Source organism: Ictalurus furcatus, chromosome 24 (assembly GCF_023375685.1).
Source record: "Ictalurus furcatus strain D&B chromosome 24, Billie_1.0, whole genome shotgun sequence".
Classification (NCBI taxonomy): Eukaryota; Metazoa; Chordata; class Actinopteri; order Siluriformes; family Ictaluridae; genus Ictalurus; species Ictalurus furcatus.
Genome location: NC_071278.1, coordinates 16683195 through 16697112, shown reverse-complemented (window position 1 = coordinate 16697112; position 13918 = coordinate 16683195). Strand labels below are relative to the sequence as shown.

Sequence of the window (13918 nt, the reverse complement as noted above, 5' to 3'; positions counted from 1 at the left end):
ACAAATCAAAAGCACTGAGCAAAAGTAAACAACTTTTCATCTCATGGGCTGATTCTCGTTGGGGTAAACCTATTTCACGCCAGCACCTGTCTCATTGGGTAGTGGAAGCCATCATAATATGTTACAATAGCATGGTATTTGAACCTCCAGAGGGTCTGAGGGCTCATTCTACCAGAGGCATGGTCACTTCAGAACAGGACATTTGTGAGGCAGCAAATTGGACATCGCCTCACACTTTTGTCCGATTTTATAGGCTGGATGTTACAGAGCCGTCATTGGCTCATTCGGTCCCAAGTATGGAAAAAAAAAACACTCACACGACGTTCTTCCCCCTCATACGTCCCTTTATTTATTCTTGGATTAATAGACTGGGATGTGTCTATGTACATACACTTATATGAATTACTGAGTCATTTGGCAGCATATCTGTAATACGGGAGTTGTCTATATCCCATAGTGAGATACCAAAGGAATGTTTGGAAGATAACTCTAAGTTACTTACGTAATCCCGGTTCTCTGATAAGTGAGTAAGGAGAAAGGTATCTCACTGCACTTCCCTCCTTGCAGTTGCACGGAGAAGAAATACACTGAGAATGAGGAAGGGACCGTCAGCAGCGTCTTATATGTTAGGGAGGCAGGACTCCCTCATCACAGCCGTGATTGATCTGTCAACTGACAGACGTGGTATTATTGGTGCTTCCAGGATCGGCCACGCCCTAGAGGTTTCCCTAATGAGATACCTCGCTCCTGTTATCAGAGAACCGGGGCTACATAAATAACCTAGGGTTCTCCACTGATCTTGCCTCAGGACCCGCATTTGATTAAGTCACGGCCCAAAAGCAGTTTAACTTTTGCTTCTAATTTACTCTAAAAAATGAGTAGTGGGGGAAAAAAAAAAGGCTAAGCCTTCATGCCCAAATATCATGAAACCAATGAAGTGAGAAGAGGCACTAAAATTTTTATATTTGGACCCCCACTAAAATAACTAGAGGCAGCAATAATATGGTAATATTTCTGTTCTGACTAACGGACCATGCTCAGGCAATAAAAGCAAGATTTAACTCCTAAAAAAGTTTAGGAGATTTTATATATATATATATATACAAAAATCATAATGTGGTTTACAACTCTCTGTTTTGTCCTTAATGTAAGAAAAATATTTTTAATATAGTTACTCTCATATTTTTGTTTTGAGGCCATGCTGAGCTGAGAACAGCTACCAAACTGCTAGGACAAAATAATGCATGGTTATGTGGAAAGTTTGAAAATGCTTTCAAACATAAAATAAGATTTTTTTGATGATAAACTGACCCACTCCATTCCTGCTCATGACCTCCTTTTGGGTCACAATCTACCACTTTCACAACATTGACTTATAAGAAAAAAGGTGAGGAAAAGTTCTTATCTAGCACCCTTACAGGTTCTTCAGTTTGGTCCACTAGCAGAACCCCTAACGGTACTACATGGAACCCTGCTTCCCTTTCAGAAAGAGCTCCAAGTCTGTCCACTTCAGGAAGCCAAGAAGCATCAGCTATATGAAGAATTCTCGAAGAACCTTTCTGGTGTCAAGAATTCTCGATGGAACCTAGAGTCATAATTCCTATCTGGTATTTTTTCATAATTTTGGTTGGTATATTTCTCCCCACAGTGGGGAAAAAAGAAAACAGAGAAGCAGTAGTGCAGTACGACCAGTTTAGGTTTTAGTCGCACATTATAGAGCAGGCGATACCACTGTACTTTCTACACACCTTTGAAGCAGTGAGGAGCATCATGGTGCATTTCTCCAACACAGCACGGGCTGCGGCCATGCGTGCCTTCTGCTTCTCATCCTTCAGGTCCTGAGACACAGAGAAACAGAAATTTGAAATAGTATGCTGTTCTAGATCATAGATGAGCTGTCTAATAAATAATTAATTATATAAATAATTAATAGACTGGAGTATTCCTGAGAATATGCCAGCATATATTCAAAACATTGCAGTAAAGGTGCGCATGGCTCTTCGGCAAGGAATTTCCATCCACTTCACCACTAAATTGGCACATTCAGTAAGAACCTGACGATCAGCCAGTGTTCCCAGAGCACCTGATGTGGACAGAGAGCCTCTGAGAGCAGCCTGTAGTACCACACTTCTTCCCGTAGGTAGCAAGCTGAGCTATGATTCATCTAAAGCATTCTGGCAGGATCTTCAGTCACTAGCACCTGGTAAAGCTTCTACACGAGGGACCTGGGAACTGATATGTTGTGTGTGTGTGTGTGTGTGTGTGTGTGTGTGTGTGTGCGCGCATCTCCCTCCCAGGCAGAGAACAATATATCATATAAGAAGATCTGATTATCGGTTATTATATTTCCTTTTATAAGACTGTATAGATGGAGGTGGCAGATTGCCAGGGAAGCTCTGCAGTAAGATTGAGACGTGATGCGTGTATGAAACACTGACTGGCAGGAGACATTTCTGGTCTCAAATAAGACACTCTTATCGGTTCTTCAAAGCTTCCTGCTCTTCTCTAGAGCTCTGCTCATTGGGGTATTACACAGAACAGGGTACTGATAAAGCACAATAAGCTTTCCTCACATATCTGACTTAACTGGATGACGCAATATTGACAACTGCAACATAATCAGCTTGCTATAATAATGTTCAGGTTGATTCCTGTACAGTGAAACTGTACTGCATACTTACATGTACGTACCTAACATATACATACTGCACTTCAATTTCCTTTTTAAGGTTATCTAAGCTCAGACTGAGGTCGGTCTCACAGGGAGAGACATGACCTGTCTTTCAGCAACTTGGTACAGTGAGAACGAGCGTGAGTAACATTACAGGCACAACGTGTACGCCCTGTCCGAATTTCCAGACTTGCACCGGGAGAAGTAACGACACCTTAAGTGTTCAAAATGGAGGACAACCTTTTTGTTGTTTGATTTCATGTCATGAGCAACACAGAGATACAGACCGGCGACAAAGGAAAGTAAGTGGTCTCTTCCAGGAAGAGTCTGCCCCATACACAGGGCATGAGGTCTCACTGAATGGCTTGAGGAGTATAAAAATGATGTAAAGTAAATGCTATGGCCTTCTCAGGCACCAGATCTCAAACAAACTTAACACCTACGTAAGATTTCTGACAACCCTCTCCACCACCGTCATCAAAACCCAAAGTCTTTTATCATTCGGCAATCCTGGCCTATATCCATTATACGTTATTCTTCTTGTTGGCTGCCTCCATACTTTCATGAGGCGTTGGATTTTGATTGGCTTAGAAAGGGTGTTTAAAAAAAATAATAATAATAATAATAATAAACAAAACCCTTAGGTCAAATTTTCTCACTGGAGCCTCCAGATGTGCATTCTCATTAGAAATCACATCTGGCCCTGCAAGAGTAGATTAAGATGGAAATTCCTCAACATAATGCTAGAGTGTCAGCATGGTTCTAGTGGTTTGTGCTTGCGTACGATTTTTTTTTTCCATAAGTTTGCACCTTGTGGCTTTGTGTAGAGAAATACAAGTACCACAGTTGTATACTTTTATGCTCAATTAATGGCATTCACAGTGTCCGAAATATTACAGCGACTTAGCAGGCTCAAATGTACCATCCCTACTGACATGCTGCAGTCAATTTATTTGAATAAGCCTTATTAAAATGTCCATATACAAACATATTTACGTCAACCTTTCATTGTCTTAAATAAGATTTAAATAGGCTGAAACTCTCATACAGCTGGCTATGAGTCATGTTAATATTCAGTGGGATCAGAAAAACAGAACATATCACAGAAAACATAAAACACTGACCTTTCACAGAGCTGGGAAGGGTATATAAAAGGCGTTTAGATACATTATTACCAACGGTGAAAACCATCATTTAGGAACGGAAAACATGGACACAAATACACAACTAAAGAAAATAAACTAAATAAATAAATAAACACCAGGGGGGGGGGTCAACAGATCCAGTCCAAAGACAATTGTAGGCTGATTGACATTTCCAAATTTCCATAGGCTCAAAAACACACAGGAAGTACTGTTATCAACGTGCTTGTTTATGATCAGCCTTCATGATTTAGTAAGCCTAGGATGAGCAAAGGTGTGTGTGTGTGCACGCGCGCACGCACACGTGTGCGCTCTTACATTCTGCCTGTCCCCTGTAAGGTGCGCAAATTCCACCATCTCGTTGCCAAACTGACTGAAGATCTGCACAAACTCCTGAAAGGTGCTGACTCGCTCCAACTGATCCAGTGTGACCAGCACCTGCAAGACACACACACATACACCAGCACATAAGACTACGGGAAAGAGATGGACAGGGTAGCTGTCAAAGAAAAAGGTTTTCTTTCTGAAGCAGAAAACATCCAGAAGGCTGAAAGGCTCGTCAAGATCATTTTGGGTGTTAACGTTACTAATGAACAAATCCGTATGTTTAATAAGACAGAAGAAACGCAGCACGTTACTGAGCAACTGAGAAACTGAAAATCAGTCCTCCATCTTCAGGCCTTTCAATGGCAGAAAACCTAAAGTTACAGCTTTTCCTTTCGGAGACTCAGTCTATAAAATGTTATTTAAGCGTCTCCTTACAGAAAGCTTCACCATATCATTATGGATCGTAATTAGGAGTGTGTACACATGCCTGTGAATTGGCCATTTTGTATTAAAACACTGTTTTTATGGACCCCAACATAAATAACTAGTAGCGTAGATAACTAACCCTAACTCTAATTCTATATCGTCTGCTTCAGATGAGGCAACACTGAAAATTGCAACAGGCTCATCTTTGTCAAAAGAGCCCTAATTTTTGTTGAAAAGACAACAAAAAAAATGTGCTTTCACTTATTACTACTTGCCGCATACTGCTTCACTCAACCATTTGAAGGACAGCCCACAAATACTAGAACTACAAACCACCTACTCTTCTCTCAGATGTTTGCTTTGGGCGTGTCTCAGAAGCACTTCTAAAGAAGAAGCATAAACCAGGATTTAATGAGGCGGTTCATGCAGAGGCATTATGATCCCAGCCATCACAGGGGAACCATGCGAGCTGCCCTGCGCTCAGACCGTGTAGAGGTCCAAGAGAGTTTAATAGTCCAATGGCATGAAGAATAAATCTGTCTTATCTCTCTATTTACTCAAATTTGCCCCTATGTCAGGGGTTCCAAAACTTTTTGGTCAAAGGATCCCAACTGGACCTTATGAAAGTCTTGACCACTCTATACTTTTTTTAATCCAGATTTATAATATAGGACTACTGTAACATTTGAACATTTTATTTGTCAGTAATATGCCTGTGTTTAAGATAAGTGACTAAGTAAAAAAATTAACTAAATAAGTATAAAAAAAATAAAAGAAATAAATAAATAAAAAAGGAATATTCCTGCACTGTCTTAGCAGTCTAGTTGGAGTATTGTATAGACACTCGAAGTGTACCTTACGTACATCTGGAATATTTCAAAGCGACATCCAAGAGATGGCGTGTCAAGAGCCAAAACATCCCTGTCCATCAGGTTTCCATGTCTAACCGTGAAGTATTTAGCGTTTTTATGCATGCCGATGTTAAACACGCTGACGATCTCTGTTTCTCTTAAAACGTTCTGCTGTCCTCATGATTGTTGTCATGAGCGGTGACAAATTGAAAACTCTGACCTTCCATTCAAAATATGAACTAATCTCGAACATTCAGAAGGCCGATATGCAAAACAGACCATTCGGTAGGTTGGAAGGCGACATGAGAGGTTTTTAAAATTCAGAACACTAAGTGTAATAGAAAATATGGACAATTGGACAAAAATCATCCGATATTAACCTGATTAAGACGATACTCTGATTAATAAACTAGCGTGTAAACAGCGATTCTGATGACCTCAATCCGGCTAAAGCCATACTCCAAGTAAACACAAATCGGATTAAGACGTGTGGAGTATTCCCGTTTTAGTCGCATTATCGACGTGCGTTACAGACGTGTACACACCTTAATCACATTATTAACATCGTGTGAGAGTTTTCACCGCATTCTGCGACAGGACACGTACACACACGGCAGCGCTCGACCGTTTAACGGCAAACAAGAGAGCACGGCTGCGTCCAACGCCGCGTACTTACCTGCTGCAGTATATAGTAGGTGAAACGCATGTATCTCGGCTACTATATAGTAGGCAAGTACGCGGTTTGGGACGCAGCCCACGGCTTCAAGCAGTCGTCTATTTGCACGTATAGCACGACAAATAATCAACTGCACTTGAAGCTTTCGTGAAATAAAAAATTGAAACACCCAAAACTGTATACGGTCCCATAACGAAGACCAACTGTACGTCGATACGTGAAATTCTGGAGGGAACGTCGGACGGCGTGGCGCGGTGACGTAATGACGTGTGCCGTTAATCGCTCTATGTTCTATGACGTGTAAAACGGGAACATGAAAGGAATATCCTAAACTCAACTCATGTAAACACCTTAATCAGAATATTGTCTTATTCAGAATAAGGTCAGTAATTAGATTACTGCTGTCCGTGTAAACGTAGTCAGTGTTAATCCTCAATAACGGTCATAGGTATAGAATAGTACATAAATACACAATTTGAGACAACACTAGTCTGTTTAGTGGTGGTAGATGGACAGGGAAATGCGAGCATTTTCCATTGATGAACTACACTAGTGCAGAATGTCAGGATAGTGAAAAGGACTAAAACAGCAATTATTTATTTAAACGTGGCTTGTCTGAATGTGACTCCCTGTAGCAGTTCAAAACGTTAGCACACAAAATCCAGCAGGAGATTGTGAGTTTCTCTCAGGACCCGATTTGTAAATCAAGCAACCCCACGTGGGGTCACAACCCCCACGTTGGGAATCCCGGCCATAGCTGCACGAGACATCAATTAAACTTAACAGTAAGATAGGAGAACACCATCACAGTTTCCTAAAACTGTATGTGTGTCAGAATAAGCTGCAGGTGCCACGCCGTCCTGTTGTACCGTGTGCGCATGAAAAGTTTGAAATTTAAGTAACTTCAAATGTCGCTATACGAAAAGCACGGGCAAATCTTTTCGGGGGAGAAATAAGGACGTTTCCGAGCTTTGAATGGACCGATATAGTGAGCGGAAGCAGTGCAAGAAGCCTGGACTGGAAGGGAAAAAAAGATAAAGAGGCTGCTATTTGAAGCTCCTTGCTAGCAGTGGGTGTTATCAGACCTGGACAGGGACAAATTCAATTGGGTTCCTCTCTAATAGAGAGCTGCTCTGCCTCCTGCCTGTCCAAACAACTCTAACTGAACGTGATTAGCCCTGGCTCAGAGCGTGCACACATGCACACACACGCACTCTCTTCTTAACAATAAAAAAACAGGTCCTGCTCTCCTACCACGGTAGGTGTGCTGCTTCTCTTCAATTATCTCCAAAAGCAAGACTGAAAGTCAATGACAGGATCTAAAAGTGCAGTGTGTTTGTGTGTGTGTGTGTGGGTGTGTGTGTGTGTGTGTGTGTTACTCCTGAGTTCACAATAATGGGTTCACAATAATGAGTGATTCGAAGAACTGTGTATATTCTTCAGAGAGAAGATGAAAGGGTGTGTGTGTGTGTGTGTGTGTGTGTGTCGATCGGTGAGGTGATAGTGTGTACTTACTTTGTTGCGGGAACTGATGATCTGCTTGATGACGATGCGATCTGCGAGCACCAGCACTTTGGTGACGGAGGAGAGGAGCATGCGAGCTGCTTTCACCATGCCCATCCTGTCACTGAACACAGTGCTGCGACCATCGGCCTCGCTCGCCTCGACGCTACACACGTCCGTCAGCTGCGCTATAGCTGTGCCTACCACACACACACACACACACACAACTACACGGTCACACACATAACCATGTTGTCTAATATACAGTATTACTTGATCTAATATACAGTATTTTATGAGGGCCCCTAATTGAAGGTGGAGATACACAAATCTTGCATGATCATACAACATAAGAATAAACACAAAATCTTAAAAACAACAAATTCAAGCTACACACACACAACGTTCAGTCACAGAGTGCATTTACAAAACACACTAATCTTCTCAAAATAAGGTAGATTAAGATTAGCCTTAAGTGGTAGCACTAGACAGAGAGAGAGCGAGCGAGCGAGAGAGAGAGAGCGAGCGAGTTCAGTGTGATGCTCGCTCTATCTTTTAATCATTTAATCTTTGTGCTGTGGTGATTTAAGAAAACTCATCCCCAGTTAGTTATCTGATCTTTGCACTTATCTGATTGTATGTAAGCAACATAATATGATTTTGTAAATCAGATTATTCCTTAATTTAAAGACAAATCCACCCTGAACTTATTTCGTCAACATCTTGGCTGTTTTCATGGTTTCCTCCATTACCCACAATGCTGCTGATAATGGTGGCAGTGGGATGTATTCCTCACTTTATCTCTATCTAAAGAGAGCGATGCCGCTTTTGAGTCCAGTGTTTGCTGCGTCCAATATTTCTACGTTGGATTTCTCAATGACGTGGCATTGCATCACAAATATTTTAACATAAACAGATCGAATGTGTTTCCGGGTGAAGTTTCCGTCCAACTGCATGTTAATGAATTATTACCATTCTTTCAGACCATTTCGTTTACAATAATAATGAATAATTCCTTACATTTATATAGCGCTTTTCTAGACACTCCACGCACTTTACATTTTATTGGTGGGTGGAGGAGGGGGTGGGGGATCTCCTCAACCACCACTAGTGTGTAGCATCCACCTGGATGATGCGACGGCAGCGATGGTGTACCAGAACGCCCGGCACACACCAGCTATTAGTGGAGAGGAGAGAGTGATGTTGCCAATTCTGAGAAGGGGATTATTAGGGGGCCGTGACAGAGAAGGGCCAATTGGGGAATTTCACCAGGACACCGGGATTATACCACTACAAGTAAATGTACTCATTACCATTACGGTTCCCTAGCAAACTGACCTTCCTTTTCTCTTCCCTGTCCCTTTTTTTTTCCCCTCTAATCTAATCTAAAATCTTAAATACATCCAGGTCAGTTTGGCTCTGCATCCATGAGACGCTTCTACGTGTGACCTATAGCTGACACAACTCACAACAAAATACATGCACACTTTTCTGTCAGTTTTTTTCCTACTAGTCTACAGATCCTGGGACACCACAAAGACCAGATTCTCCAGAACAGGAGGAAGGAGAAATCTGGCAATTGTTACCAAAGAAAACCTGACTACCCTTTTAAGCAAGCTGAGAGATAATAAGATACGACTGTTTTCATTGTTCTGCTGCACAGGTTCTCGCGATTGTGTGTGAGCAGCAGGCAATCATCTGTGCATCCTCTTAACTACCCAGGAGGCACGACCCTGCCCAGATGTGCAGGATGAGACGGCTGCCATGTTTGTTCCTGGCGCTGCTTGGCATATGGAGCATCATAAGGTTGATATGATCCGTGCCACAAAAGAGAGCTGGTATTCCCAAAAAATATGTTGAGAAATACCAGGATAAAATAATAATAATAATAATAATAATAATAATAATAATAATAAATACCGAAACGGAAAGGCTGAAAGATGTGAGTGAGTGAGACTGAAAAATAGAGACATCTGTTTGGAGAGCGTTTTTTGGGGTGAAAGCATAATTTCTGCATAATTTCTGTAGATTTGTTCTAGTTTGCTCTCCAAAAGACACATCACACTAAAGCTCTGATTGCATCCGGCAGCTGGTTCACAGCCAGAAATCCAGCATTCAGTCCGCCCGTGCAAAACGATTCTGCAATATGGGCCAAATCAGCCTGCCAGCATGCGCTCTCTTACTCTTATTAATCCGTCTAATTCCTGTGCTAGGAGCACTCCGTTGTTCTCTGCCATACTGATGCATTCCTGCGTCAGGTGGGATTTCTTACCGCTGTCTTTTGCCAGAACTCTGAAGAGAAGGCCTCTGTAAAAGCTCAAGACAGAATACCCTCTGCAGGAGAAAAGAAGAGCCTCGGGTGCTCGTGTGAACGGCTGGAGCGCCTGTAACACTGCTGTAAAGGGACAGAGCCTGAGGCGGTGTGTTCAGAGAGAAGCTCCAGAGGGTGAAGGAACAGGAGCGCAGTGCCCATGCTCTTTAAAGTCGCCTGCAGCTCACTACATTAATACAAGTTGTCCACTATTTAACGAGCGCTTTCACCCAGAGCTGCGAACTAGCCGATTGTTTACACCGCGCTCGGATGACCGCATTCGTTAAACACCAGCATCAACGTTTTCAAGAAACGTCCACTGCATGGACTTTTGCGACAGAAAAAAAAATAGAACAAAGTCCACTTCTTCTAACACAGTGTCCCTTTAGGACTAAAAATATAACAGTCGAGCAAAGCAGATTTCCAAAATAACATCCAATGTTCCTTCAGGTTTCACTTACGAGTGTATAGAATAGTTTTCATTTTTTTTTAATACAGTGCATAAGTATTCGCCCCCTTGAACTTTTTCCACATTTTGTCGTGTTAATCTCAATATAAATACACTGTAGGACTTGTTAGGGAACATGACCTGAAATAATGGGCCACGCCCAAAATGGCAAAAGATGAAGCTTTTAACGGTCTTAACGACAAATCATTCATTCGAAAATGAACAGGGATTAATTAAATGCACTCCTGAGACCTCTTGTGCCACCATTTGCTCGTTTACTTTTGCTGCAGTGAACTGTTGGGGATAATAAAAGCAAATAAAAATAAAATTAAATTAAATAAAGTACAAAAAAAAAAAAAGCTGTCTGTATCGAAGAGAAGAAATCAAAGGGAAAGGTTGTCCCATACTACGTTATTTTATCGATTTGTTTAATTCTATTTGTTTTAATTTCCTGACCAATGATTTGTTGTTAAGACCATTAAAATCATAATATTTTGCCTTTTTGGACTTGGACCCATTTTTTTTTTGCCCTGGAGTATAGCGTTATGAGTTATCAAAATAAGTCCGGGATAATTATAAATCAGGGTTTTAAAATAAATTTTAAAAAAAAATACCACAAAATCCTTGAGTTTAAACATCTCACAAAGCTCAAACATGGAAAAATACGGCACATTGCAACAGTACAAAATGAGCAGGGTGTGAATACATATGCAAAGCACTGTTTCTGACCTTCTAGATGCGCAACCACCATCGATTTTATCCAGTCCAAGTCTCCCCGTTCTTCCCGCTCTACTTTCCTTTTTTAATGCACAGCCTCACCACTGAGCTTTTATCCTGTTCTACACCTCTAATTTCTGATTTTTTTTCCCCAGAGAGGAACTTCAGAGATTTCCCATGTGCTCCACTGGATTTAGTGTGACACTTCTGCTCATTCCGTGTGAGTAGCCAGGAGAATGAGCGGCAGGATTAGACGCATGACTGCATGTCTCAGCGCTGTGGGGAATGAGCTGCTAACCCCCAAGTCCACACTAATCCCAGCGCTGTGCAGGTCTCGCTCACTGGGAGTTACTGGGAGCAGCTGATCACTCTGTTTATTTACTGTAGACCAGCATCATTCTGTGGATTACCATCGGCTGAACGCAGTCTAACAGAGGAACATGAAATAACTGGAGTGTGTCTTCTTATGTTGTTTGAGGGGGGAAAAAAAATCCTTTCCAAACTTACAATTTGTCTTACCAAATGTACAACTTCTAGGTGCTGGTTTACTTTTTAAAGGGCTAACTAATTTTCTCCTTTCTTTGGTAACCTATTTGCAAAATAATAATAATAATAATAATTAATAAATAAATAAATAAATAAAAACCTTTGGGTGGAGCTCTGTATAGTCAACTCCAGAAATTCTGGCACTCTACATAAGAATGAACAAAAATGCATTAAATAAACATAACCCATTTTTTTTTTTTTTTACTTATTTACCTTGAACATCTTTAATTAATAAAAATGATTAAAGGCTCAGGAAACCTTCGCATGTATTTTGAGTTAATTGGCTGATCAGAGCTCTCTCAGGTCGAAATTTCAGTATTATAAATTCTTTATTCGAATATTTTGAGACACGGGATTTTGGATTTCCATGAGCTGTAAGCTGTAATCATCGAGATTTAAAAAAAAAAAAAGAAAAAAAAAAAGAAAAAGAAAAAAAAGCCTTGAAATATTTCACTTTATGTGTATTGAATCTAGAATATATGAAAAGTTCCACGTTTTGAATTAAATTACGGGGGAAAAAAAGGGACTTTTCCATGATATTCTAAATTTTTTTCAGATGCACCTGTACTAGTGTTTCCCAAACTTTTGGTAACCAAGGACCGCTTTAAGAGTTAAATAAATCTCACTGACCCACTCGATACGGATTCATTTCACGAACATTAAAGCCATATAGAGTTTTATCTTGCTGTATTTTCCACCCACAGAACACATATGCTCCGAGCTGGCATTATTTATAGACTAACTAATTTTGACTTGTTGAGGTCTGAATAAAACCCGTTCAATTCAAGGGACCAGTCAAACAGGATAATTACTATAAGAACTAAATATACTAAATATAATAACTGTGATAATAGCATGGTGTGATTTGACCCCCTGGCTTTCAGAACCACTGCTACAGTATATTCAGTACGTTTAAGCTCAAAATACTACTCGCTGCATGTTATTCATTGTTGCGCGATGGGTGCCAATAATTCTGGACTTGACCATAAATCTTAAAAAAAAAAAAAAAAAACACAGACACTTACTAACTTTTTAATAAACCAAGTAATCAAGAAAGCGCTTTCAACGGTGGAAAGAAGCCGTGCTGCATGTGTTATTCTGAGAGGAATCAGGAATGAGACACGGAGATGTGAAGCATTTGAGGAGATATTTTTAGAGCTGCTCTTCGGGGTGAGAGAGAAGGTTAGAGAGCTCACCCCGCACAATAGGAGAAAAAAACAAAAAAAAAAGATCTCTCTTTCTCAGGCAGACGCAATTACATACAAACAAGGGCATGAAAACCAATGAATATTCAAACCACTTCTCTTAACGGCCTCTTCCTGTGTGTCTCGGGGAGCTGAGCTGCACATTGCTCCACTTTACACAAAGTGCATAAATTAAAGGGTTTGTGAAGTTGTGAAATGCGTAGTGTGGTTCACTATGGTCCAACCTGCTCGCCTGGCCTCAAAGCAGGCGTGACCCATTTCTTCCTTTAATTCCTCGTTCTCCAGTGCTATGGCCTCTCCGACAGCCACAAAGCGGCTCACGGCGGCGCTGACCGCCTGGCCGACCCTCTGGATGGCCCTCGAGGTCTTCTCGGTCTTCTTTAGCTTGTCCTTGTGATTAATCAGGGTGGTTATCTGGAATGGGGAATAAAGTCATCATTTCATCAATCTTTTAGTAGATGTTAAATGTTTTCATAGGCCAAACCAAATTGATAAAATTCTAATCCAATTTATAAATGATTCGATAAAACATGATTTTCTCTGTATGTGTATATATTGATGAATGCCAAGTCACCTGTAAATTACCAAGAGCATTCAAGGCACAGCTGATTTACATTTCATGGTGCCTTCAACGCTCAGAGAGAGCGGAAAATGCCAAAATGTCGACTAAACTTTGAACGAGCACCGGTCCCTCCAGGAGTTACCAATTTTGTGATGACAGAAATGAATGCAAAGATCAAGAAAACTCTGCAATATTAGGAGGAGCTTGCAATTTAAAAAAAAAAAAAAAAAAAAAAAAAAAGTTACCGCAGACTTTCCGCAGATTTGGGTCAAGACACATCATGTGACATCTTCATTCATGTGACATCTCATTTACCGACAAACATCACAATAAGAAAGATCGCACAGAACAGTTTCATAAAACTGCAATTTTACCAAGTCAACTAGTTTTCCGTATATAAAAATGGTAAATGGTCTGCACTTATATAGCTCTTTTATCCAAGGCGCTTTACACCGTGTCTCATTCACCCATTCACACACACACGCACACACCAGTGGTAGTAAAGCTGCCATGCAAGGCGCTAACTTGCCATC

General features: G+C 40.8%; 1 protein-coding gene across 3 annotated transcripts in view; it reads right to left on the bottom strand.

Moving 5' to 3' along the window:
- The window catches only part of ctnnal1 (catenin (cadherin-associated protein), alpha-like 1), a 69313-nt gene that overhangs the window by 23310 nt on the left and 32085 nt on the right, over positions 1-13918 (bottom strand). For 2 of the 3 annotated variants that reach the window (XM_053612424.1, XM_053612425.1), the window contains exons 2-5: positions 13048-13237; positions 7609-7796; positions 4132-4251; positions 1749-1838 (exon numbers count right to left, since the gene is read on the bottom strand). In XM_053612424.1, the coding sequence (XP_053468399.1) occupies positions 1749-1838; positions 4132-4251; positions 7609-7796; positions 13048-13237 (588 nt within the window). Of the gene's footprint in view, positions 1-1748; positions 1839-4131; positions 4252-7608; positions 7797-11084; positions 13238-13918 lie in introns of those variants that run through there. The other variant, XM_053612427.1, reaches the window with a different exon arrangement.